The following is a 26,119-nucleotide window of genomic DNA, read 5'->3' as shown; positions in this document are numbered from 1 at the left end:
TCGCAAGTGAAATGCCTGAGACAACCTCCCACAGTTATACTGCATGCCGCCTTTTCACACCAACCCTGACGCCTACAACTTGTGGGCAGCAGCACAGATTGGAGCCACATCAGTTCCTCTGAACCCAAACTGGCTCATCTGGTATCCCAACTGGCTCCATTGCCAATATCCCAGCTGGCTGCTTCGACACCTCCGCCGCTGACACCAGTCCAGCTACTGTAGGGGGATGCCCACAAGTGTCAGTGAACTTCCGGTGCCAACATTGCACGCCCACAACTTAACAACCCTAGCCAAATGTCTTGTTAATGCGGGAGGAAACTGGAGCCACGCAGTCACAGGAGAATGTACAAACTCCTTACGGACAGCAGTGGGAATCGAACCCAGTCCTGATGGAAGATCTCAGCCCGAAACTTGCACTGTTTACTCTTTTCCATTGATGCTACCTGGCCTGCTGAGCATTTTGTGTGTGTTGCTTTGGATTTCCAGCATCTGCAGATTTCCTTGTGTTTGTGATACTCTCACTCAGTGATTGCTGGTTCTGTAGTGTTAGTACAGCTGGTGATGGTGCTGTAAAGAGAGCCACAGTTGGCTCTGCAGAGCACAGTGACAACTGGCACTGTAAAGCACCAACTGACGGGAAGAAAAGGTTACAGGATCAATCATTCTATGAACAGGATCAATCTATGAGCCAGCATATCCTCAAGGGGCAAAAAATGGTCCCCTTCTATGGAAATATGGCAGTTGAGAGTTGTAAATGGATGAATGGTAACAATGCTTGGACCTGAGCTATTTGCCAAATGTATCAATGGCTTGAGTAAAGGATAGAACATAAGTTTGACATGGAAGTTAGGATAGGAAAGTAAACAATGAGAAGAACGCAGATAAGCTGCAAAGGGATACGTGCAGTTTAGGTAACTGAACAAAGAAGAAACAGATGGAGTTCAGTATGAGGAAATGTAAAATTATCCAGTTTTATAAAAAGACACCTTTGGCACCAGAATGAAACTCGCTAATAAGAGTCAGGTACAGTAGGTGTTGCTTGCATAGTCACTATTGTTGGAACGGCACAACCTAACCCAGAACTGTTTTCTCCATATCTATCCAGAAGATATAAAAGTATCATTTATGAAATGAACCATTGTAAGATTATTGCAGAAAAGGATCCTTCATTACACCCTATGATTACCTTGCACAGTATTGTCCTTCCAGGCGATGAGCTAACTTGAATCAGAGTCATGGAGTTATAAGTCATGGAGGCAGACCATTCAGCCCCACTCATCCATGCTATCCAATGTGCCTTTCTCAACTAGTCCCATTTGCCTGTATTTAATCCGTCTCTCTCTAAACTTTCTATCTATGAACCTGTCACTATGTGTATTCTATACTGTAATTGTATCCACCTCTGCTATTTCTTAGGCAGTTCATTTCACCCTATATGTTGAAAACATGTCCTCAGGTCCCTTTCACATTTTTCCTTCTCACCTTAAACCTGTGCCCTTTAGTTTTAAACTCTCCTTTCCAGGGAAAAAGACTGTGACCATCTATTGTATCCATGCTCCTCATGATTTTATAAAGCTCTGTAAGGTCACTCCTTAGCCTCCTTTCCTGCGAGGAAGACAGATCCAGAGTTCCCCCTCACTCTTCATAACTCAGTCCCTCAAATCCTGGAAACATTCTTGTGAACATTCTCCAGCTTAATCACTTCCTTCCTATTGGATCTTGACTGGAACTGCACACGATACTCCAAAAACAGTACGGTAACAGGCCCTTCTGCCCCAGTGAGTCCTCACCACCCATTACACCCATCTGACCAATTACCTACTGACCCGCACACCTTTGGAATGTGGGAGAAACTTGGAGAACCTGGTGGAAACCCATGCGGTGATGGGGAGAACGTATAAGCTCCTTACAGACAGTGACGCAATTGAACCCAGGTCGGTGGCACTGTAAATCGTTAGACTAAATGCCATGCAACGTGCTATCATTCGTACAAAATTCTTTAAACAATTATTAAATTATAGCTCATGACCCAAAATGCATTTTTCATCACATTCAGCCACAGAGTATGTGGATTTTCATGCCAACACCATTAAGGCAGCCTCTCTGCAGATTAAAACCCTACATCAGAGACAACCACACACAGCACGGGACTCAGCACCTACATTTATGAAACTGTTGAATTTAAAAACATGAAAGCACACTTGTTCAGCCTCTGCACATGGAGGGCAGAGAATCTGACTGCTGATAATGAGAGTAGAAAAATTCTTTGGACCATGACACGCTGTTGTCCAGTTCCACAATTCTGGCATAACGTATACACCTGTACTTCTGTGTCTGAACAGTTCGCAATCATGGGCCTGCATCTGGCATTCAACAGAAATCTCAAAATGGAAAATGGAAAATTGTGAAATCTATTTTGCCTCCACCTCTCAATACCCATTTGATCATATTTCAGTTAAAAATACTGACAGTATTAGGCATGAATTAAGGATCATGAGAAGGATGCAACATTTCAAAATTTGCACAAATGCTTTCACAAAGCACCTTGAACACAGCATGGAAAATTCCAAAAGGGGCTTTGTCAAAGTCCTAATCTAACAGAGTGGATGTGGATCAAAGAACCATGTATTAGGCAAGATTAACATCAGGGATAGATAAAGCTTTAAACAAGGTCTAAATGAAAGAAAGGGATGTGGTGAAGCAGGCAGGTTTAGAGAAATTGAGAATCAGACCAAGAAGGATTTTTTAGTGTCATTGTTACACTACTGCTCAACGGGTGGTCATGACTTCAACGTTTGGAAAGGGGCAATGGCAACATCAACTCAAATGAAGTACTACTTCTCACCATGTGTGCTGAGCACAATCCTATCATCACAAACACTATTCCACCAGCAAAATACATTTATGGCATCTTGGCAGCATACCCAAATAAACAGTGGCATCTCAATGACCAAGCCAGGGACTGCCGTTATATGAATATCACAAGGGCCGTAACTGGAACAGTTGACAGGTGGACAGATCATCACCTGATCCACTCCACCATGTCCATTAGACTCATGAAAAAGAGAAGGGTTCATAAGACACAGACCAGGCCAAGACTAAAACTTGAGAGCCTGCTTGACACTATCACCCAATAGGACCTTCAGGCCTCGTGTATGTAATACCCCTAATGGAAATATCTAGAGGATATTGAAGAGCACTGGGGTCTGCTTAAATTCACCATCCTCGATACCTGCAAAACCAACTTATCTCCAAGGAACAGAAAGCCCTTTGTGCCTGGCAGAATGACATCAGCAGCGCTGTCAAAAGAGAAGTTTCTCCATTGCCAAGGCAAATGTCCAGTGAGAGAGCTAAACAAAACTCTTGGTGTACTGAGAAAGCCCTGGAAATCCAGAGACAGACAGACTCTGGTGACATGACAGGCTTCTTCAGTGCAACCAAAGCAGTCTATAGTCCAAGTTACTGCAGATTTGATCCCCTGCACTCAAAGAACAAGATGAACTTGCCAAAGGAACAGAAGGATATCAATGATCAATGGAGCAAGCACTTTCAGGAACTTAACTGTGAAAGCACAGCTTGACCAGACATTACTCCTCCAGAAACCTGTGAGAGAAAACATGGGAGAAACCTCCCAAAATGAAAGAGATCCATGATACCAGCAGGCGCCTACAAAGCCACTGGTCCTGACAGGGTCATAGCAGAGATTATCAAGGGAAGTGGGTTATCACTCCGACACCAAATACATGCCCTGCTCCTGAAAAGGAACAACTGTCCTCAGAGCTCAGGGACACTCTAATAGTGACCATATTCAGGAAGGGAGAGAAAGCCAATTACAGAGGCATCTCCTTCCTGTCAACAACAGGCACTTGGGTGATTTCACACATATATGATATTTCCTCAGGTCCCCTTTTACCAAATAGGTCTTTTGGACACTCAGTTCCCAGCTACCCATAATTAATAGATCAGTTATTGATGTAGTAAGTGACTTGTCGCCATCCAGTCTGCAAGCTCCTTGAATTAAGCAATTTAGCCAGCATTGTCTGTTTTGAAACAAGCCAAATTAAATAACCCATTGTCCTATACTGCACCTCTTGAGCAGCAATAAACCAGATGCAGTGACCAACATGCTACTTTCTACAGACAATGCAGTTGCTCTGTTTTAGAGCTCACTAACAAATCTGCTCCATGAACAGTGTTTTGTTTTATCTTCGAACTGATTACTGCTAACCACTTACCTTTTAAAAACCAAAGACTGGCTCCCATTTATGACTAGAAGCTAAACAAAGCATATAGTTGGAAGTTTAACTTACACTGTCTAATCTTGACAAATGGCAGCTGTTGTGTTAGAGAGTCGAACTTGGCAAAAATATGGGGCCTCCAGGCCCAGGAAATGAATATCCATCACACACCCTTCTTGCTAAGCAAAGATTTCTAACCAATCTTCTTTCTACAAATATCATCTTTGAGATCAAGTCTCCTCTTGGGAACAGACGATCACTCCTCCAACCATTCCAGTAGGTTAGCAGTTTTAGTAAAGCTCTCTTTGATCTGATGCTCAAAGAACTCATTGAGCCTTTCCCAATGTAGGGGCATCTGTCTGATTTTCTCATTAGAGTGCTCCTCAATCTCAGATGCACACATTTCCTAAACCCCAAGGAATTGTTACCATTATAATATTCCATAAACACACGACAAGAATGCATCATACTAGACCACATTTGAGATCTTCTTCCACACAAACAGTTCTTGTGACTTCCTTGATGCATGTCAGGGGATAGCAAAGCAGTCTTATGAGAGATAACCCATGATAGGTATAGGTTTAATGGAGTCTTAGGAGTGGAGCCATTATACAAAAATCAAAAGTCAACTTCCATCTTTGCAAGCTCAACAGAAGGAGCATTATAAAAACAATAATTACAATGCTAAGAAATTTTTCCATTGGAAAACTTCAAAACAAAATCTGTAATCCAATTTAAAGTAATGCCAATCCACCCAGAAACTGTAGTCACTGCTACAGAAGGTAAATTTACAATCGCTGGAAAGGACAGAGCCATTGTTTCAACTAGAGCATTAAGTCAGTCGGAAGCTTAGAATGAGTCTGCAAAAGAAATGTGTGAAAGAAGCTGCCTCACTCATCTGATTGTGTCAGTTCAGTTACTCTTACAATATATAGAGAAATATGCTTTTAACTTTACTGTGTTTCTTCAAGTCATTGTAGACAAATATCAAGTCCTTCTAGAATATTCTTTGTTGCATCCATCATAAGTTGAATTGAATTGAATCAACTTTATTATTTACATCCTTCATATACACGAGGAGTAAAAATCCTTATGTTACGTCTCCATCTAAATGTGCAATTATAGTAATTTATAATAAATATTATGTACAACAGGATAGTCAATATAACAGTTGTGTCAGCATGAATTAAGCAGTCTGATGGCCTGGTGGAAAAAGCTGTCCCCGAGCCTGGTGGTCCTGGCATTTATGTTGTGGTACCGTTTTCCAGATGGTAGCAGCTGGAATAGATCGTGGTTGGGGTCTCGGGTCCCCATTGATCCCTTGGGCGCTTTTTACACACCTGTCTTTGTAAATGTCCTGAATAGTGGGACATTCCTTAAAACTGGACTTGCATTTCTGTCTTGAAGATAGACAACATCAAATTACTCCCAGACTCATTTCTTCTATAAGCCTTAAAAAATGGCTGATCTCTGATAGCAGTATGTTCGAATAACTTTAATCATGAGAAATGTCTGCATTTCTAGTGAACCTAAGTGCTATTACAACAGTGAGCTCTGTCAAGGAATGGCTGTACAGGTGCTTTGCCTCTAATATGTTTCAAAATCATGAAAATTTATTAGGGCAGGATCGTTCTTTTCTGCCTGTTGATAATAACATCATGCAATTGAATACACAGTATTAATTAAATGCTTGCCTGTGAACTTAACATTGTCTATTTGGGAAGTAATATTATCTGACTAACCCAGAAACTTAGTTGACTCCAACAGTAAAATTTGTAATGGCTTGCTTCTCCATTTCCAACTTGTCGAAGTCTCTCTGAGATGTACAGTGGATTCTGGTTAACTGGTCCATCCGTTAATCAAAGCGTCCGCTATTTGCAGCAACTCTAAAAGAACACATGCTAGGACTGGTATGTCCCCCTTTCACCGGGGTTTGAGGCCTGTCAGCTACCCTCATCTCCTTTAGCCCTCTTATTGACGTGGCATACTGGGTTGTGGCCACTGTCGCATGCAAACAGAAACTTGGAGCCACAGGTGAGAGCTGAGTGTCCAACGGGGACCAATGGTGAGGTAACTGCCCCAGAATGAACACGACAAGCCCCTTTACCAGGGGCACTTCCTCTCCCTGGACACCCCATACACGGCAGTGGATACTAAATTAATTCCTCTGCCGATAATTATTTGGAACTAATACATGTTCTAATTTTGTCTGTATTTCATTTAAATACATAATTTGGTACTCAGTTAAATGGTAGTTTGGCTTTTTAATACACCTTTTTAACTATTTCCATGAAACTTCGGCAACTGGGGCAACCACTTAATTGGGCCAAAAGGTACTGGTTCCAATGTGCCCCAATTAACCAGAAATCTCTGTAATTGAATTTGTAAGGACACCAATTCTGAACTATTTTTTGTTGTAAGGTATATACAACACAGCACAAAATATTCCTGGTTAAGGACAAATAGGAAATCTGAGTAGATACAATAGTCAATGGGACTAAAATATCTAAAAAACATATTGGACTTATCAGTTTCAGTTGACCAGAGAGAAAAACATCTTTGTTTTTTCTTAGCTTGTGCTTCAGTTCACCTTTCCATCTTATCTTCCCATGCAAAAACTTGATTTGAGGGATTCACTGAACCATTTGGAACATAATCCAAAAACGCAAAAAATGTCATTCAACAATATTGAATTGAATTGAATTGAATGATCTTTATTGTCATTATACATAGGTACAATGAAACTCTGTTTGGCTTCCTATCAGGCAATCAAACAAAGCGGTAGATAAAAACAAGACAGTATAGAAAAACAGTATTAAATAGATAAGTAACAGAAAATAAGTTACAACAGCACCAGAATGTCACAGTAATGCACAAAGTGCCATTAGTGCAAGTATTTGAGTCCTTGTGTGTGCTCACAGTTTCAGTCATTGTTCTGTGGGAGTGGTGTGATGGAGGCCACAGCTCTGGGGTAGAAGCTGTTCCTCAGTCTATTTGTTCTGGTTTTTAGTGCCCTGAACCTTTTGCTGGATGGAAGCGGGTCAAACAGGGAGTGGCCGAGGTGTGTGGTGTCTCTGGTTATGCTGATTGCTTTCCTCCTGAGTCTGCTGGAGTAGATGGTGTCCAGTCCTGGGAGCTCCATCCTGACAATTCGCTGGGCCACCTTCACCACACGATGCAGGTCTTGTCGCTCAGCGGCTGTGCAACTAGCATACCACACTGTGGCACTGTTGGTCAGGATGGTTTCAATTGTGCTTCTGTAGAAGTTAAGCAACAGCTTTTGTGGGAGTTTGGCCTGTTTCAGCTTTCTGAGGCATAAGAGTCTTTGTTGTGCCTTTTTTACAAACATCGAGGTGTTGGTGGTCCATGTCAGCTGTTTTAACAACATAACTTCAAGGAACTTTAGGTGTTCCACCCTTTCCACTACCTCTCCATGTATATGGAGGAGGGTGTGTACTCTGTCCTTTGATCTCCTGAAGTCAATGATCATCTCTTTTGTTAAGGACCAGGTTGTTGTCCTTACACCACTCAGTTAGATGATCCACCTCGAGCCTGTAGGCTGTTTCATCCTCATCCGAGATCAGGCCAACCACTGGGATTAGTGACATAATAGGAGAAATGGAAACATCTAAAATCTTTATAATGTGTTGATATACTTGTTGGCCCTAAAGGGAACTTATAAAAAGATATCTGTCTAGTGGAGAAGCCTTCATTAAAAAAAAGCATTTTTCACAATGCTCAATTTCAATGTCATGTTGCCATGAGTGGGACCATTCAATGACACAACAGTGTCTAAACTTTTCTTCATGTGTAAGGGAATCTATGTCAAGGGATTCCTCTATTAGTGTACCTTCACTATCTGAGCTGGAATCTTTCATACTTATTAAGCTGTCTGTAATCCTTTCTGCAGGTGATTCTTTGCCTTTCCATGTATATACACTAATGTGCAAAAGTCACACACACACACACACGCACGCACGCACGCGCTAGGGTGCCGAAGACATTTGCACAGAACTGTACATCTCAATATGGAGTAGAGAGCAAGTTTGTGTATCTGGTGGTAGCAAAGGATGGAAATGATGAGGGTGGAGCACTGCGGGAGGGGTGTGGGAGAGATGGCAGAGAAGGAGAGCCAGGGGCAGGGATGGCATGGTGCAAACTCAGCCCTGAGACACCAGGCAATGTCATTTGATTCCAGGCAATTGGTTTATTGATCATTGCAGAAAGTCTCTCTGGTGCTTCCCACTCCCATCCCCTTTTCCCAAAAACGATTCCCTCTCCCTGCCCCTTCCCACTCTCAGTCCAAATAGGGACCCATATCAGAATCAGGTTTATCATCATTCACATATGCCATGAAATTTGTTCTTTTTTGCAGCAGCAGTACAATGCAATACATAAAATTACTACAGTACTGTGCAAAAGTCTGAGGCACCTAGCTATGTATATGAGCCTAAGACTTTAAAGCAGTACTGGATATCCATTTCATCTGCAATTTGGCCAGAGTGAATGTTTAAGTGGATGGGAACAATCACTTTGGCAGAGGCAAGGATTAAGTGTTCCAGTGTATTAGTTCACTTATGACTAAGAGGAAAGGACCATGTAGTGATATTTAAGTTAGAATCATCATTGCTCGCAGATCCCTTTAATCTAATATTCTCTGAATTGTTAAGCCTTAGGGATGTCTGATCCAATGAGACAACAAGGCAGCACTGAACAGTACTATTATAAGCACAAACACTAAACAAAAACATTTCTTTTTGGAGTTTGAGTTTGGCTTACTCTGAAGCCAACAATGCATTTTGGGTGTATTGTCCCTGGACAATGTATCTGAGATCTTCCTCAGGTGAATGGGACTTTTTTCATTGCTCTTCATATCTAAACATGTGTTTTATTGTTTCAATACATCTTACCTTTGCCCCGTTCCTGTCAGGGTTCCATGGAAGGACCCATGTAACGGTCTAACATAAGGCTTGCACTCATTCCGGGGGACGAATTCTGCTAGGGCAGGTTTGATGTTAACTATGGAGAGAGTTTTACTTACAGTCTTGTTTCATCTTCTGATCTCGATTACCACAGTGCTATTGTTGATACCTAGGTCATGAGAGAAGGAGATTTTCAGGATGGAAACTGGGGTCGGAATTATTTTTATTGAAGTTCTTTCCTTGGACCAGTCCCCTTTTTGTGGTTTCCAAACTGTCTTGTTAGGTTCCTTTGCTTTTTCTTAAATTCCCATAAACTCACTCAATTCCTTGAGAAGAGTGGTATCAGGTAGAGGCGACGGTTGGCCTGAGCTAGTCATCAGGGGTGTATTTAGGTAGGCATTGTGCATTAAAAAATAAGGTGTAACATTCCTGTGTACTCCAATTTTTGCAATGGGCACTTTGTTTATGGACAGTTGCAAGTCAGAGACAATGGAGTAGACCAGGCTTCCTTAATCTCCTGACTCCTTCGCTCCACCCCGCCGCTTGATTGCGTGTGGAATGGGGTGCTGTACTCCACTTGTATGCCTGTTTTTCCCACACATGGCTTGAAAGACTTTACCACCGAAGGAAGGCACTCTGAATGCATGTATGCAGGCAGGGGTGCCAGGAGTTTTGGAGCGCTGGAGAGCTGTGACAGTTGCGGTCTCACTACAAGAAATCATGAAAACTAACCATGTATAGCCTGTACAAAGATTAATTATCAAAAAATATACTTATTAGGTTTCCGATAAAGTGGGTGCCAGAAATGGGCCTATAATCAATTTGGCACAGCTGCATTGGTGCAGTTGGTATTGTTTCTTGTAGCAGGTGGTCTTGTGACTTTATTCTTCACAATTTGCAATGCACCGTTTACAATCACTCAACACGTAAGGCCACTGGTATAACGCAGCTAATTGTGCATGAGTGGCTTCTCCGCCACCATGGTTGTGTTTGAATCCTCGATGGTCTACTTGAATCCGTGCTTCCTGCTTGTGGGCAGGACGTATTTGCTTCCTTTTTCATCTCGGCCAACATTGCCTTCACCTTCAGCTTCGTATTCGTCCCGTGTTGGAAATCCTTTGGGATTGAGTTCAGTAGTATTGAGAAGAATTCTTAGAACATCATCCTGGTTATTTTTTATTTGTTGCTTAGTTACCACCAAAATCCTGTCTCCCTCACTACAGAGACCTACAGTATGCCCAGGAAGCATAGCACCTGTACTAATGGTTTAGTCAATAATTCATAAATATTCTTCCACATCAACAAATGTGGAAGTACTTTACCTCTCTGTGTTCTCCATCTGGTAATTCATCAGCCAGAAATATCTCTTTCTACTGCACTCCTAACAGAATAAGAATCAGTACATAAGACCATAAGATATAGGAGGAAAATTAGGCCATTTGGTCCATTGAGTCTACTCTGCCATTTCATCATGGCTAATCAATTTTTCCATTTCATTTTAAAATCTTTTTTATTAATTATTATTGAAGATCAACAAAAAAGATACATTAAGTCAATATGTCATTATGTACAATAAAGAATTAAATTAGCAAATAACTGATTAACAAAGCTAAGCAATATACCAATAATAATAAGAAAAAATAAAGTGTTAAGAATATTTTTTGAAAGAAAAAGGAAAAAAAAGAACCCCTACTAGCTAACTAAAAAAAAACCCTAGTAACTGGAAAAAAAACCCATTGGGAGCACAACCCCAGAGCTATACATCATACAAGCTTCCATAAAAAAAACATCAATCCGCCAACTCAAATTCATTTTTTTTAAAAATCGGAAGGAAACCATATCAATTTACTCAAATCAGATGATAGTAGCGGGCGAATGAACCCACCTTTTCTCAAAGTCAAATCGAGGATCAAAAGTTCAACTTCTGATTTTCTCCAAACTAAGACATAGCATCACCTGAGATTCAGCTTTTCCTCTGAGCCCCAGTCTCCTGCCTTCCCCCAGTATCCCTTCATGTCCTGACATATCACGACTGGTTCTGTTGCATGTCCTAGTTTTGGACATAATTCTAGGGCTTTGACTTCTGAAAAACAAACTGTATGATTCTCTAAAGGATGCTCTTGCACTCCTGTGGTTCAAATTCAGTTTCTGATAAAAGTTCTCCTTTTATAATCAGGAGCAAGCATTATAATTGAGTGGGTCCATCTTTCTGGATTTTCATTACTGATCCATCATAGTATTATATCTGAGAACAGTGTTCTGAAGGATGTCGTGCTATATTAGGTTATGGAGAAGATGGTTCTGCATCTTCCATAATGATTTTAAGTCATAGCTCTCAGGAATGCATTCCCACTTTATGATGTCATCTTGTAAAATTAATTTGCTTTTTCCCATAAGCACCAGAGAGAACTTCCTGCAATGATCAATAAACCAGTTGCTTGGAATCAAATGACATTGTCTGGTGTCTCAGGGCTGGGTGTGTTTGCACCCATGGCATCCCTGGCCCTGGCTCTCTTTCTCTGCCATCTGTCAATGTAGAGTAGGGAGCGAGATGGTAAATCTGGCGGCAACCAAAACATGCAGCATAGAGGCCAGGAAGTCAGGAGACAGGGCACATCCCTTGCTGATCTTGCCAACTAAAGTGCCGAGGAAGATTGAAATCATCGAGGCGACGTGAATGGCGACTGAGTGTCAGTGCCGTCCACCAGCTTCTCGCTCGCTGCTCCCAGAGGTGTCTGTCAGTGGGCGGTCTCTCACCCTTTCTTGCTTATTGCTCCTGAGGGAAGGTCCCTGCATTCGAGTGATCTCTCTCTCTCATTCGACGCCATCGACGGATAGTGCCAGAGCAAGGTTTAACAGATGCGGATTGCACATTTGGACTCTAATTAGGTTTATGATATGTTCTAGTTTTTAGTTCTAGTCACTCTTTGTTGTGTCTGCTTTTGGGCAAATTTTGAATTGGGGCAGCCTGCAGATGATGAACACTGAGCTGAACTGAAATATGCCTTGTGATTTTGTGTTTTATTTTCACTCTCTATTTTTGCCTCTGTTTGCACGATTTGTTTTGCACAGGGGAAAGGGAGATGGGTTTGTTGTTCAATATTTTTTGAATGGGTTGTTTCCATGGTTCTTCTTTGTTTCGTGACTGTCTGTGGGGAAAACAAATTTCAGGACTGTATATTCCATACATACTTTGATAGTAAACGTACTTTGAACATTATAGATTGAACTAGGTCCCAGTCTGCCCTTGCTAGTTGTTCTCTGATCTTATAAACTGCTCTTAAGCCCTGGCTTTCAATTATTTTACTCAATACTGTACTAACTCCTCCACATATGTCTCCACCATTAATTTGTTTACAAGTGCACACATCTATCTGATGTGGATCTTCATGCTCGTGGTGCCAAGGCTATGGGAAATAACCGTATATGAATTGCTGAACGTGTTGGGGAGAATGACTGGCCCAGAAAGCCTGCAACCTCCCAGCATTCTGAAGTAGCCACTTCAGAATTCCTTCAGCATCAGCTGGTGGCTTGGCACATACTGCCTGCAAACTCTCAATAGTCAAAGGTCCAAAAACTTGATGGGAAGCTTGTAGTAGGAAGCTACAGCGGTTCCCTGTACAGGAACTTGTCTCAGTATTCTTCTTTCGCTGGCTACAGTTAATCTTTTAGTAATTCCAATGCATATTCCCCAATATCTGTTCCACAGGCCTCATTAGTACCTCTAGGGCAGAGTTTCCTTACCTGGGTTCCACAGACCCCTTGCTTAATGCTATTGGTCCACGGCATTAAAAAGGCTGAGAACCCCTGCTCTAGGGTTTACTGATGTGGATGTTGCCTCATGTATGCCTGGAACAAATACATGATACCCCCATACATTGAGGTTAAGATATGAGTCACCAGGTTCTATCACATAAGCAAGTGGTCCCAACTTGGGTGCTTGGTTTCTATCCAAAAAGGGGCCAATTTACTATCTCCAGGCATGAATTATTGCTGCATTGTTGGGCGATGTTATAAATTGTGATGGTCTGAGTCTATCAGGTTGTATAGTGGGGGTTGCTCTGTCTAATCTGCATCCTAATCTATGTTCTAAATCTTCATCATTCCAGTCTCTGACTTGAAGAATTTGAGGAGCAGTCAGGACATTATCCCATTTTTCTGCTATATTATTAATACATTCATAAAATTGACCAGCATTTGCCTGTGCAACTACTGGAAATCAGGAAGGGTACCATGTTGTAATACTAGATGGGGTGCCATAGCACTTGCTGAGCATGCTCAGAGTTTTACTTCTGCTAAATAATAATTCTTTCTAAAATAATAATTGTGGTATAATGTGACCACGTTGGGCACCAACTGTGATGGCATTGGTTTTGCTGACCATGAACTTCTAAACTCAAATGAAGCCCTTAAGACCTAAGGGAGATTATATTGTAACTAACCAATCTTCAAAGACCAGTTCACTTCCCTGTTTCTTCTCCATGGCGTGTTTAGCTGCCAGTAGTTATTATTTGAAAGGTGGGTCCCCTCTCCCTAACAAGGAGAAGACACATCCAGCTAACAAACTAGTTTAAAACACAGTTCATTTATTTTCAATGATACACGTTTAAATCCAAACAACATTCTTAAAACACATTTAAAACTTAGAGTATTTCCATCCTTCAAAACATTTCTAAATTACAAACCATTCCTAACACACAAAGCATTTCTAAAACACAGGTACAATTTTCATAAGCTAAAAAGACGTATCGAATGATTCGTCCATCACAGAAATTGATGTCAGAGGAATAGATTCCAGTGAACCCCATGTTTCTTTCATGCTTCTTAATGTTCTTTAACCATTCCTAATAACCCTGAACTACTCTCTACATTTATACAGTTTCTTTGTCACTTGGGTGACTTCACATGTACATGATATTTCTTCAGATAACCTTTTTTATACAAAAGGTTTAAAAGCTTTTTGGAGACACAGTTCCCAGCTACCCACAACTAATACTATAAAGCTAACTTCCTTGAGTCATAAAACTTCCAACTTATTAAAGGATCAGTTGTTGATACGTATTGGGTGGCAGGGTGGAGATACAATAGACAGTAGGTGCAGGAGTAGGCCATTTGGCCCTTCTAGCCAGCACCGCCATTCACTGTGATCATGGCTGATCATACACAATCAGTACCCCGTTCCTGCCCTCTCCCCATATCCCTTGACCCCGCTATCTATAAGAGCTCTATCTAACTCTCTCTTGAATGCATCCAGAGACTTGGCCTCCACTGCCTTCTGGGGCAGAGCATTCCACATATCCACCACTCTCTGGGTGAAAAAGTTTTTCCGCATCTCTGTTCTAAATGGCCTACCCCTTATTCTTAAACCGTGGCCTCTAGTTCTGGACTCACCCATCAGCAGGAACATGCTTCCTGCCTCCAGCATGTCCAATCCCTTAATAATCTTATATGTTTCAATCAGATCCCCTCTCATCCTTCTAAATTCCAGTGTATACAAGCCCAGTCGCTCCAATCTTTCAACATATGACAGTCCCGCCATTCCGGGTATTAACCTTGTGAACCTACGCTGCACTCCCTCAATAGCAAGAATGTCCTTCCTCAAATTTGGAGACCGAAACTGCACACAGTACTCCAGGTGGGGACTCACCAGGGCCCTGTACAGCTGCAGAAGGACCTCTTTACTCCTATACTCAATTCCTCTTGTTATAAAGGCCAGCATGCCATTAGCTTTCTTCACTGCCTGCTGTACCTGCATGCTTGCTTTCATTGACTGATGTACAAGAACACCTAGATCTCGTTGTACTTCTCCTTTTCCTAACTTGACTCCATTTAGATAGTAATCTGCCTTCCTGTTCTTGCCACCAAAGTGGATAACCTCACATTTATCCACATTAAACCGCATCTGCCATACATTTGCCCACTCACCTAACCTGTCCAAGTCACCCTGCATTCTCATAACATCTTCCTGACATTTCACACTGCCACCCAGCTTTGTGTCATCAGCAAATTTGCTAATGTTACTTTTAATCCCTTCATCTAAATCATGAATGTATATTGTAAACAGCTGCGGTCTCAGCACCAAACCTTGCGGTACCCCACTGGTCACAGCCTGCCATTCCAAAAGGGACCCGTTAATCACTACTCTTTGTTTCCTGTCAGCCAGCCAATTTTCAATCCATGTCAGTACTCTGCCCCCAATACCATGTGCCCTAATTTTGCCCACTAATCTCCTATGTGGGACTTTATCAAAAGCTTTCTGGAAGTCCAGGTACACTACATCCACTGGCTCTCCCTTGTCCATCTCGATCAAATGTGTAAAATGCTCCTTCCTTCCGCTAGCCTGCAGATGACCCTTGGGCAAGGGGTAACAGCTGCTTTGCCCCCGATCAGGCTCATGTGAAACCATGGGAGCAGCTGGTGCATATCACAAGTCCTGGTTATGCAAACCCTGAAGCCAAGCAAACAATCTCTAAAGAGTATTGAAAATGGTTGGGACCACCCATCTTGTAAAGACACTGCCCAGAAGGCGGCAATGGAAAATCATTTGTAGAAAAAATTGCCAAGAGCTAAAGGTCAATGAGACCATGACCCCCCACATCATTTGACACGGCACACGTTGATGATAATGATTGAGATGCTAAGTGATTTGTGGTCCACAAGTTTCTTCAAATTAAGCAACTTAGCCAGCACTGTCTATTTTGAAACAAGTCACACCAAATAATCTATTGTCTTATACTGCACTTCTTGAGCAGCAACCCAGTGCCATGACCAACATCCTATTTTCTACAATGCTTCTTATTTGCAAAGCTGCTCTATAGACAGTTCCTTGTTTTACTTTTAAACTGGTTATTACTTTGCATTTACATTTTAAGAGTTGAAGACTGGCTCCCGTGTATAACTAAAAGCTGAACAAAGCACATAGTTGGAAATTTAACCTACAATGTTTGATCTTGACAAGTGGCAGCTGCTGTGTTTAGAAAGCAGAGTTTGCCCCCTGACCCAGGAAGTGAATATCTATCACACTCAGCTGGATTCTGCTCGTCGATGTGGAAATTGTGTGTTCTCCATGTGACATTGTAGATACCTCAGATGCTCCAGTTTCCTCCCCCATCCCACAGACAAAGCTTGGTAGATTAACTGTAAATTACAGCTTTGGCATTAGGTAAATCAAGGGGTTGTTGATGAGTATCTGTGGGAAGTTACCAAGATGTCAATGGTGGAATGTGAATGATGGAATTGCTCTGACATCTAACATATGAATGATGGACTAAATGGTTTTATACTATGTCGTAAGCAAGCATGTCAAACTCTCTCCCCCAAAGAGAGAATTAGAACTTTGCAGTACTCATTAATAAGGACGGCAGAAGCTAAGTTGCCTGTGCAGATAAATGGAGATAAGATGCTGGTCAGTTGAAATCTCTTTCAAGGGGAGAATAAACACCAGGAGGTTAATGACTCATTTGTGCTGCCTGTTCTTTAAAACTGAGGAGAACTGAAATTTCTTTCTCAGAGGTTAGTGAATCTCTGCTTTAAGGATGACAGAGGTCAGATCATTAAATGTACTTAAAGTGGAGACTGGTAAATATGTGAAAGATTTTGGAATTCTGCCACAGGACCTGAGGGCATGATTGCTTTGAATGATGAGGCAAGATTGAGGGGGCTGGCAGTCTACATGTGCCCGTGTTTCCTTACATCCTTACACTCAGTAGCCATTTTAGTAGGTACACCTGCTCGTTAATGCAATTATCTAATCAGTCAGTCACATGGCATCATCTCATATGCATAGTCAAGAGGATCAGTTACTGTTCAGCCCAAACATCAGAATGAAGAAGAAATGTGATCCAAGTTACTTTGACCCTTGGTGCAAGGCAGGATGGTTTGAGTATCTCAGAAACTGATGATCTGTGATTTTCATGCCCAACAGTTTCTATAATTTACAGAGAATGGTGTGGAAAACAAAAAAAACATCCAGTGAACAGCAGTTCTGTGCGCAAAAATGCTTTGCTAATGAGAGGCCAGAGGAGGATGTCCAGTCTGCTTCAAGCTGACAGCAACTCAAATAACCACAGATTACAAGAGTGATGTGCAGTGGAGCATCTCTGGACACACAACGCATTGAACCTTGAAGGGGATGGCCTACAGCAGCAGAAGACCACACCAAGTTCCACTCCTATACTCAAAACAGAGTGTGTGTTCATTTGCCAGGTTCCACGTTTCATTTGTGAACTTGTGTGAATAATATTGCCAACCTGATTGCAATAAGCAACCTGTCACCCCTCACTGTTAAAGGTTAGGGACAAAGAATAGCAACTTCAACAAGCTACGAAAGGGGCAGCCAGCACATGTGAAATTACAAACAGATTTATCTGCACTCTTAGGACAAGAGGAGGGAGGAGGCAAAGGGAATATTAGCAGAACAGAGGGAAGGATGAAGGTCAAGTGTTTCACTGCTTGAGGCAAGTTCCAATTCTAAGAGTGACAGTGGATTGCAACAAAGAACCTGTTAACAATAAAATTGTAATCTTTATTCAGGTACGTTGCCACGGATTTTAAAATTAACCTCCATACTTAACAAAAGTAGGGGGTTTCCAATCCAGTTAAGAAAAACTAGGAACATTTCTTACCTGAACTTAACTTGCGTGGCGGGGGGGGGGGGGGGGGGAAGGTGGTAGCATTGTAACGTAACAGTTAAGGCAACTCTATTACAGCTCCAGCGACCCAGGTTCAATTCTTACCGCTGTCTGCAAGGAGTTTGTACTTCCCCTCTGACTGTGCGGGTTTCTTCCCATATTCCGAAAATGTACGGGTTAGTAGGTTAATTGATCACATGGGTGGGATTGGACAGCGTGGGCTCTTGGGCTGGAAAGCCTGTTACCCTGCTGCTTCCCTAAAAAAAGTACACTTTTACGAGGGAGGCTAGAATGAATTAACAAACTTCATCGCTGAACCATAAATTTGTGCACTCTACATTTCACCTCCACTGTTATCTGCACAGCAGCTCTCAGGATTGCACAGGAATGGGACGAGTGCACATATAGAGATACAATCTGTCACAGCCCTTGTAACATTTCACATCTTAAGGTACCTTTTGCAAGCTGATTACTTAAATTGGCTCACTCAAGTTGCTATTGGTAATTTGCAAGGAGGCCTTCATTGTTCCCAGTCTGAAGTCCAGGATATATTAAACTTGGTCATATTAAAAACAATTGTATTACATAACAGCTTGTATGGCCAGTATTTATTGTTCAGTATTGCTGGGTCTCAATCCTGGAACTCATTACCCAAAGGCACAGCGAGTGCATCGTCCTTGGACTCCGGCAGTACAAAGTGGGGGGCACATTACCACCTTCTAGAGAGTAATCAGGGAAGGGCAAGAAATGCTGCCTTTGCTAAGATCACAGAAATCAATACTAGTAAAAGGTTACCCAAATTGGGCAACCCCTGAGCAATTTTATACAATTAGTTGGCATTCCTGACAGCTGAGAGTCAACCAGCCTGGTGTGAAATCAAAACTATCACTAGGTTCAGATGGGCATTTTTTTTGTACATGAGAATCCAACAGCTTCAAAGTTAATTTTGCAGACAACTGGTACCCTTTCTTTCTCCCTCAGCCTCCTGTCCCATGATCCTTTCCCTTCTCCAGCTCTTAGCTTCATCCCACCCCCTCCGGTCTTCTCCCATCATTTTGCATTTCCCCCTCCCCCCACTACTTTCAAATCTCTTAGTATCTTTCCTTTCAGTTAGTCCTGACGAAGGGTCTCGGCCCAAAACGTCGACAGTGCTTCTCCTTATAGATGCTGCCTGGCCTGCTGTGTTCCACCAGCATTTTGTGTTTGTTGTTTGAATTTCCAGCATCTGCAGATTTCTTCGCGTAGGTACTTGTATATAGTTTCCAAACATCTGAAACTCTACTGAATGCAAATTCTCAATATCTATGCTAAGATTGTAAACTTAAGTTTCCTGGGTTAGTAGTCCAATGAATTATCGGCCTAACATAATGACTGCACTAATATAGCCCATTATCTAGCCACCAATATTCTTTAAGTTGATAGATATGTCATGCACAGATTTCTTGAGTCTCTAGTTACAGAGACAATGGCATTATTTAAAGTGTTAACAGAAGAGATTCTGCAGACGCTGGAAATCCAGAGGAACAATCATAAAATCCTCCTGAGGAACTCAGTAGGTCAGGCAGCATCTATGGAGAGGAATGAACAGTCCATATTTTGGGCCATGACCCTTCATCACCACTGGAAAATAAGGGCAAAGAAGCCAGAATAAGTAGAGGAGGGGAAGGAGCAAAGCTGACAGTGATGAGTGAAACCAGTTGAGAGGGAAGATAGGTGGGTGGTGAAGGGGGAATGAAGTGAGAAGCTGGAAGGTGATAGGCAATAGAGGTACAGGGCTGGAGGAGGAGGAATTTCTGTCCCACCAACATCTACAACTTCAACACAGGATACATGAAGATCTTCCGACAATACCATGACATTGGATCAGGAAAACAGGAAAGGTACTAAGGAAATTTCCAAGATTTTCCTTTAAGCAAAAATTACATTCTATTGACTTAGATTTCATGGTATTTTGGGGTTAGACTAGGGATCACTCCAGACCAATATATTACCCTGCATTGATAATGGAAGAAATCTTATCACTTCACCAATATGCTTAAAAATTGTTTAGCAGGGCAGTGAAGTCGCTGAGCTAACTAGGAAATTAGCAGAAAGGTAAATACTAGCTACTTTTCTGTTGCTATTGGCATTAGTCAAGGGAAGGAGACTAATTACTGTTCTGTGGAATTCCCTGCTTTCTAGAAAAAAAAGTTTATAAAGGAGCATTCTATTAAGAGACAAATATCATCTTATTTCATTACACGGAGAACGTCTGGACCTTCCCAAGTGAAACAACTGCAGACGGCCTATATAATTGAAGAGCTAGAATACATTGAAGCCACAACTATAAAACTAAATGAGATTAGAAATGAGCAGAAGAAACCTCTTCATGAACAGCTGAAACAGATTGAGATAAGAACAATGGATATTTAGGGTTGTATTGGACACTTAATTGAAGGAAAATAATTTAAACATAAAAATAAAGAAAACAAATTGATTAAATAATTAAAGTGAAGGAAAATGTGGGGGATACTGGTAGGAGATTAGAACAATGAAATTGGCTTAAAATGCTCTGGGAAAGGTTCAATGCTTTGGGAAACAAAGATCATTCCTCTGATGTAAACAACTGGTTTACAAATACGGCAATAGTTTGATAATATAAATTTGGCACAGATTTCCACCAGCCTCTATTAACAAAATGATACATCTCTAGAGATACACAGCGTTGGAAAACAACAGAGGCTGGTAAAGTTAATTCCAGCAGATCCCATGGGATATTGGTACCTTTATTGTCATTCAGGAGTGTATAAGTTTACTTTGAACTTCCAATTTTTATTTCAGAATCTCAGCATATGAATTTTTAATTCCAGCCAACCTGGAATCAGAAAATAAACAAACAAGATTGACATATGCATTTTTTTTTTTTGGTTTACAAGCTCCACCATCTTGAACACATATTCTAAATATAAATTCTCAGAAATGAAGCAATAGTTTAAGCAAAGAAGCAAGTTTTAAAACAAAAATACATGTCTTGGCAGTCAATCTGAGCAAACACATTCAAGGTGGAAGATCTCAAAATTCAAAATTTCATGCAACATTACTAACTCACAGTACAGAAGAAAATACAGAATTAAATAACATTGACAAATATAATCTATTCTCAAATTCTGACAAAAGATTTGAGAAAGTTGATTAAGTTAGTTTACATTGACAACAGTTTAAATAAAAAATTCCAATACAAATGCTCACATTCACAGTAGCATCATATTTACATAAGATATTCCAAAATTAATTAGCAGCATTGGCTTAACTGACATCTCTTGGAAGGTAAAAGGGCTATAGAAGATTTCCTGTGATGTTACTAACTTTCAAAAGGTAGTTTCCCTTTTGTTTTTCATGCATGAACACCTTAATTGCACTCCCTAAGATGTTCAGTTCCCATTCCCAAACCCTCCAGATAAAGGCTGTAAATCTCTGGTTGGAAGCAAGCATAGGGACGATCCAGCTATCTTTAAATTAGAGGAGACTTTTCTATCTAACATGCATCCATCATATTTAGCTATACTTGCACCACAAATGAAAAGGAAAGCAGACTGCTTCAGTGCTGATACTGGGTTCTCTTGAACAAGAGCCAGAACGTAAGTAGTGATTTAAGCTATGAAGACTTGGAGATACCTATTTTTCCATGGGATTTGTGAACAGAATTGATAGGCTCAGTTAAATACAAATGTATTATAGCAGCTAAATATCAGAAACCCTGGGCTACTTAGGAGTTATTCCACAGGAGTTCTGCTACCTTTGAATTTAAAAAAAAAGTACCAGTAGTGTGGGCCAAAATACTAAAACCCACAAGCAACTTCTTTGTGTAAACTAGACAAGTAATATTAGCAGAATGTACCACTCAATATTTCAGAAGCACGTCACTTAGATCTTTTAATAGGAGGAGGGATTTTTCACCATAATCAAAACAGGCAATTGGGTTATTTACAAGCTCCCAGTTTTTCATTTTGATGATATCTCCATCTCTCAACTTCCTCACCCAAAGAAGGATTCAGCATTTTGGGTTGCCCACATTTCAAGCATTAAAGATTAAACCTCCTGGCATTTTACAGTGATGTGGAAGAAAACCCACTGGGGAATTTAAAATGCAATTTTCTCTCCATCTAGTTACTGAAATAAAGTGGAGGCAGGAGGGAAATAAGGCTGTTTGGGTGGTTGGAAGCAGGATGTCATGTGGTTAAATGCCCTGGATTTTGTAAAGTGATCATAATAATAAGTGATTTCACTTTGTATACACCTGATAAGAAACTGTATTGCTCCTCCCAGGTTGCAAAATAGACGGAGGTCTATCTGAGATTCCTTGCTTACAGCTTCACTGGTTATTTTCCACTAGATTCATTTCATTTGGAAAGTTTGGGTGTATGTATGTGAATCCATACAAGGGTGGAGGAGAAAACAGGAAAAATAATCAAAATCCACAAAGGTTGAAGGCAATAAAGGATGAATAAGATGCATATCCACCAGCCAATGACCTCATTAAGTACAGAGAGATTATACTAACTATAAAATAGCAGCTTTCCACTTTAACCATTTTTAGAAAAATGTGATGTGCCAATTTTCTAAAAAATATAAATACTGAATGGAGCCGTTTAAAGAGAGACTGCCATTACCAAAATATAGCTCCCCCTCCCCAGCTTCTTAAATCTCCAGTGAATCCAGTTATGTATGCGCTTTCTATATTGGGTATCTTGTAATGCTATTCGATTATGTAAAAAAATTTCAATTGATGATATGCATTCATTTTAATGTTTTCTTTCGGATAACTGATTTTATTTAGGAGAACTGGGATGTGGCATGCCAAAAACCATTAGGGGCAGATTCACAGAATACCTAGACAAATATTTACATTATGTCCCCATTCGAACAGTTTGTAGAGCATTGCACAGATATCCGTTTTAATTCCTTGTACTTCATCTCTTTTCTTAAGATATAAAAAGGAAAATGAAGATAATTTTCCCTTTCACAGACAAAGATAAAAGCAAAAAGGTCTAACATTTTCAATGTCAAACATCACGAGATCACAGAAGCTTCCTACACAAACCAGTAGGAGGAACACTCAAATTATTCAAAGATATCAGCAACTCTCTAATGAATTACACACTGGCAGATCTCAGATTGAAGCTGTTTTCTCCATCAGTCACCGATCTAAAGTAACAGAATTCCTGCTAAAGTCATCTCGATTTCCCTCGTTTTTCAAATCCGCAAAGACCTGTGTGAAATAGTGAGGATCAGCGTTGATCTGCAGCATTTTGGTACTCATGGAGTTAATAATACGAAGGCACCGGTCCCAGAAAGCATCCTTGGCACTCTCTACTAAAAAGGGTTTCAGTGGGTAGGAGATCTCGTTGCCCATGTAGGAGTAGGAGAGATACAGGCAGGTCAAGAGGGTGGCTTGCAAGTCATGCTCTGTGGCCACCTGGTCCCCATCGATGACATCCCTACAAAGCAAGTAGACAAAGACCACATTGGCTGGTGTGACAAATGCCTGGTCCTGCCAACCTTGCAGCAATAAGGAGCGGTCAACACTGCGCAACCAAAGAACAGGATCTGTCGAGGACAAGTGCTTCACCCTGTAGCACCGTCGGCAGAGGAACTCCCCCAGGCACTTCAGCAGCTCACTGGTGGATGCCTGGACTATAACACGTTTGGGTGATCCTGCTCCACTGTTATGAGAGGAGGCTTTCTTGATGGAGGAGAGTTGCTTGGTGCCCAAAGGGTCAGTGGGTACCTGGAGTTCATAGCTGGAAAGGTTGGCACAAGAAAGAGACTTCTTCACATTCTCGCTGTTGAGGAGCACCACGTCATTCTGGTGGTGGTAATGGCTAGGGTTGGACTTCCTGGAGCTTTTCTTCTTGGTTGAGGCCACCAGACGCTTCCAGGTCAAGGCGGGGATAAACATGGAGTGACGTTTTAAGTTCTTGTCCTTCTGACCATTGTTTTTGGCACTTTGAATGGCGTGGTAGTGATTCAAAGACTTGGAATCGGTACCATCCTCAAATAAACTAGATCTCCTCGAGCTAGGAGACAGAGACAACACGGTGCCCATTTTACGTGGCTCGTTTTCAACCTACGCCTGTGAATTATAGATCCAACACTTCCGAGTACTGGGGTCGGTGCCTTTAAGAGAAGGGGGAAAATGCCCGATTAATTCGTGCGAATTTCTGCATTCTCGATTTAATGCATTCTAACAAAAATGTCAAATTAACAGAACCATTGCAAATGCAAATCTCGGCGAATTTGCAAATTACACTCCGCTGGAGAGCCAAGTAGCATTATCTGGTTTAAAAGATATAATAGCAATCAGCTATTCGGTGGCATTAGACGTTTAAACGAGGCAAAAACAAATCCATTCGACAGCAACGGAACGATTCCCGGATTAACATCAATTTGTGGCCCCGGCACCAGACCGCCCAGATGACGAAATTGGTCCAAGGGTCCAGCAGAAAATGGCACAGATGCAATGCAATTTGGTAGCCCCTCTTGATGGGAATTTTCCCCCACAAATAAATCAGATTCTGGGTCCTGGTACATTATAATTCTTTCCTAATTCAATAAATTAAAAGGCAACTGTCCGCTCCAAAATTATCCTACATACATTTTCAGCAGGCAGAATTTTCTTTATGTATGGAGTAAATTCATGCATCTTACCTGCGTCAGTTGAAATCTTTGTCCTCCTCTGCGGAAGGACTGATTATTGAAATGTTGCTGTTCAAAAGAGGCTGCAAAACGCGTTTTCGCTGTGCGTTGTGTATCAAGTTGACAGTCCAAGGCGATTTCATCTAACGCTCCGTCTGGCTCCAGCTGTGTGTGCCGGAAACCAATTATTCAAAATCCCTTTCAATTCCACCCTTCATAATGTCTACTTGCAAAAGAAACAGGCCATTCCCCTTTTCCACCAGTTTATTCTTCATTCCCTCCGCCTCTGTCTTTGTTGCTCCCACTATTTTCCTGCAGATTCTCGCTGTAGAAACGGCAGCCGACTCTTTCGCATCCCTCCGCTCTGGCAGCGAGCGGCTGAGACTGGGGTGGAGATCTGCAGGCGGCACACGCCTCCCTTCTCCTCCCATTTCACGGACGGAGAATGAAATTCATTCTCTCGGGGGAAACCTGTCCTTTCTTTTCCCCATCAGTGTGAATGGTAATTAGCAGATAATCTGTTTTAGTGATGTTGTTTGAAGGACAAATACCAGGTTAAAAGATAAGAGATTCTCTGATTTTTTTCCCCTCCTCCATTATCATGGAATTGTTTATATTGGGGCATTGGTTTAACATTCCCCTAAAGGTGCCCATCAACACTGCTTCATTACTGCATTAGCGTGTTGGCCCAGATTTTGCACTCATTTCTCTGCAGAGGGACTGAGATCCAGAACCGGTGAAATGAATGCACTGAGGACAACATTGCACCGCGGGATTAAATAGTCGGTTGAAATTAACTTCAATACTGACGTACACGTACAGGAACTTAAATTTCACAGCTTTTGTTAGCGCACAATACACACTGAGGTTTACACATGCACATCCTTAACATGTTTAATCATTATCTGATGCCCGTTCCACTGCTGTTTAACTCAAAATCATAGACCCATCTCCTTCTCCATGCACACCTCTGCTCTGAATCTACTCCCCTAGTTCTGATGAAAGGTTAGCTCACTCCATTTAAGGCTCGTGCAGCGTTTCTGGCATCTAGTGTGTTATTTACTACAGAGCTTTGCTGATGGACACAATTACATTGACCTCCTATCTTTCCACCTCACTTCCTGTAGGGACATAGATCTAGCAGCTTCTTCATCTCTTTTCCTTCTATTCTTGCATTTTCACCACGTCTAGCCTCATATCCTTCCTGCTCAGAACCAAAATAGGGTTTCTCTTGTCTTAACCTTTAAACTATGACAAACAACCAATGCTATCTCTGATGTCTCTGAAATGATGCCATCACCAGAATTAACCTCCCATTCTTGAGGGACCGTTTGTATTACCCTGGTCCACTACTCTGTTGGCCCCAATGCTTCCTCCCCTTTCTATTATATTAAATGATCATTATGTCACTTTTGCCTCCATATTTCCCCTTTTACACAGGCCCCAAGCATTCTTTCCAAGTGAAACATTGAATTGCATGCACGTTTTAATCTATTTAGTCATTGGCATTCATTGTTCTTTGGTTATGTTTTGTAACACCAAAACGTAAAAACTAATTGGAAGAAAAACAAGGGAGTCTGGATTGCAAATTTATCTTCATTTTTACTCTGAGTGTGGTGGCGTGATGATGTATATCGTTTACATATTAACCCAA

The 26,119-nt window shown here is 41.4% G+C and overlaps 1 protein-coding gene across 1 annotated transcript; it reads right to left on the bottom strand.

Moving 5' to 3' along the window:
* Nucleotides 1–20,539: 20,539 nt before the first annotated feature.
* LOC140729387 (cyclin-dependent kinase 5 activator 1-like) lies at nt 20,540–24,969 on the bottom strand. Its single transcript, XM_073049067.1, has 2 exons — nt 24,478–24,969; nt 20,540–23,946 (listed from the first exon to the last, which is right to left on the bottom strand). The coding sequence occupies exon 2, from the start codon at nt 23,873–23,875 to the stop codon at nt 22,967–22,969; it is 909 nt and encodes a 302-aa protein (XP_072905168.1). The 5' UTR covers nt 23,876–23,946; nt 24,478–24,969; the 3' UTR covers nt 20,540–22,966.
* Nucleotides 24,970–26,119: the final 1,150 nt, after the last annotated feature.

Source organism: Hemitrygon akajei, chromosome 1, assembly GCF_048418815.1.
Source record: "Hemitrygon akajei chromosome 1, sHemAka1.3, whole genome shotgun sequence".
Lineage (NCBI taxonomy): Eukaryota > Metazoa > Chordata > Chondrichthyes > Myliobatiformes > Dasyatidae > Hemitrygon > Hemitrygon akajei.
Note: the sequence above shows the minus strand (reverse complement) of the source record. Positions and strands in the feature narration are given on the sequence as shown.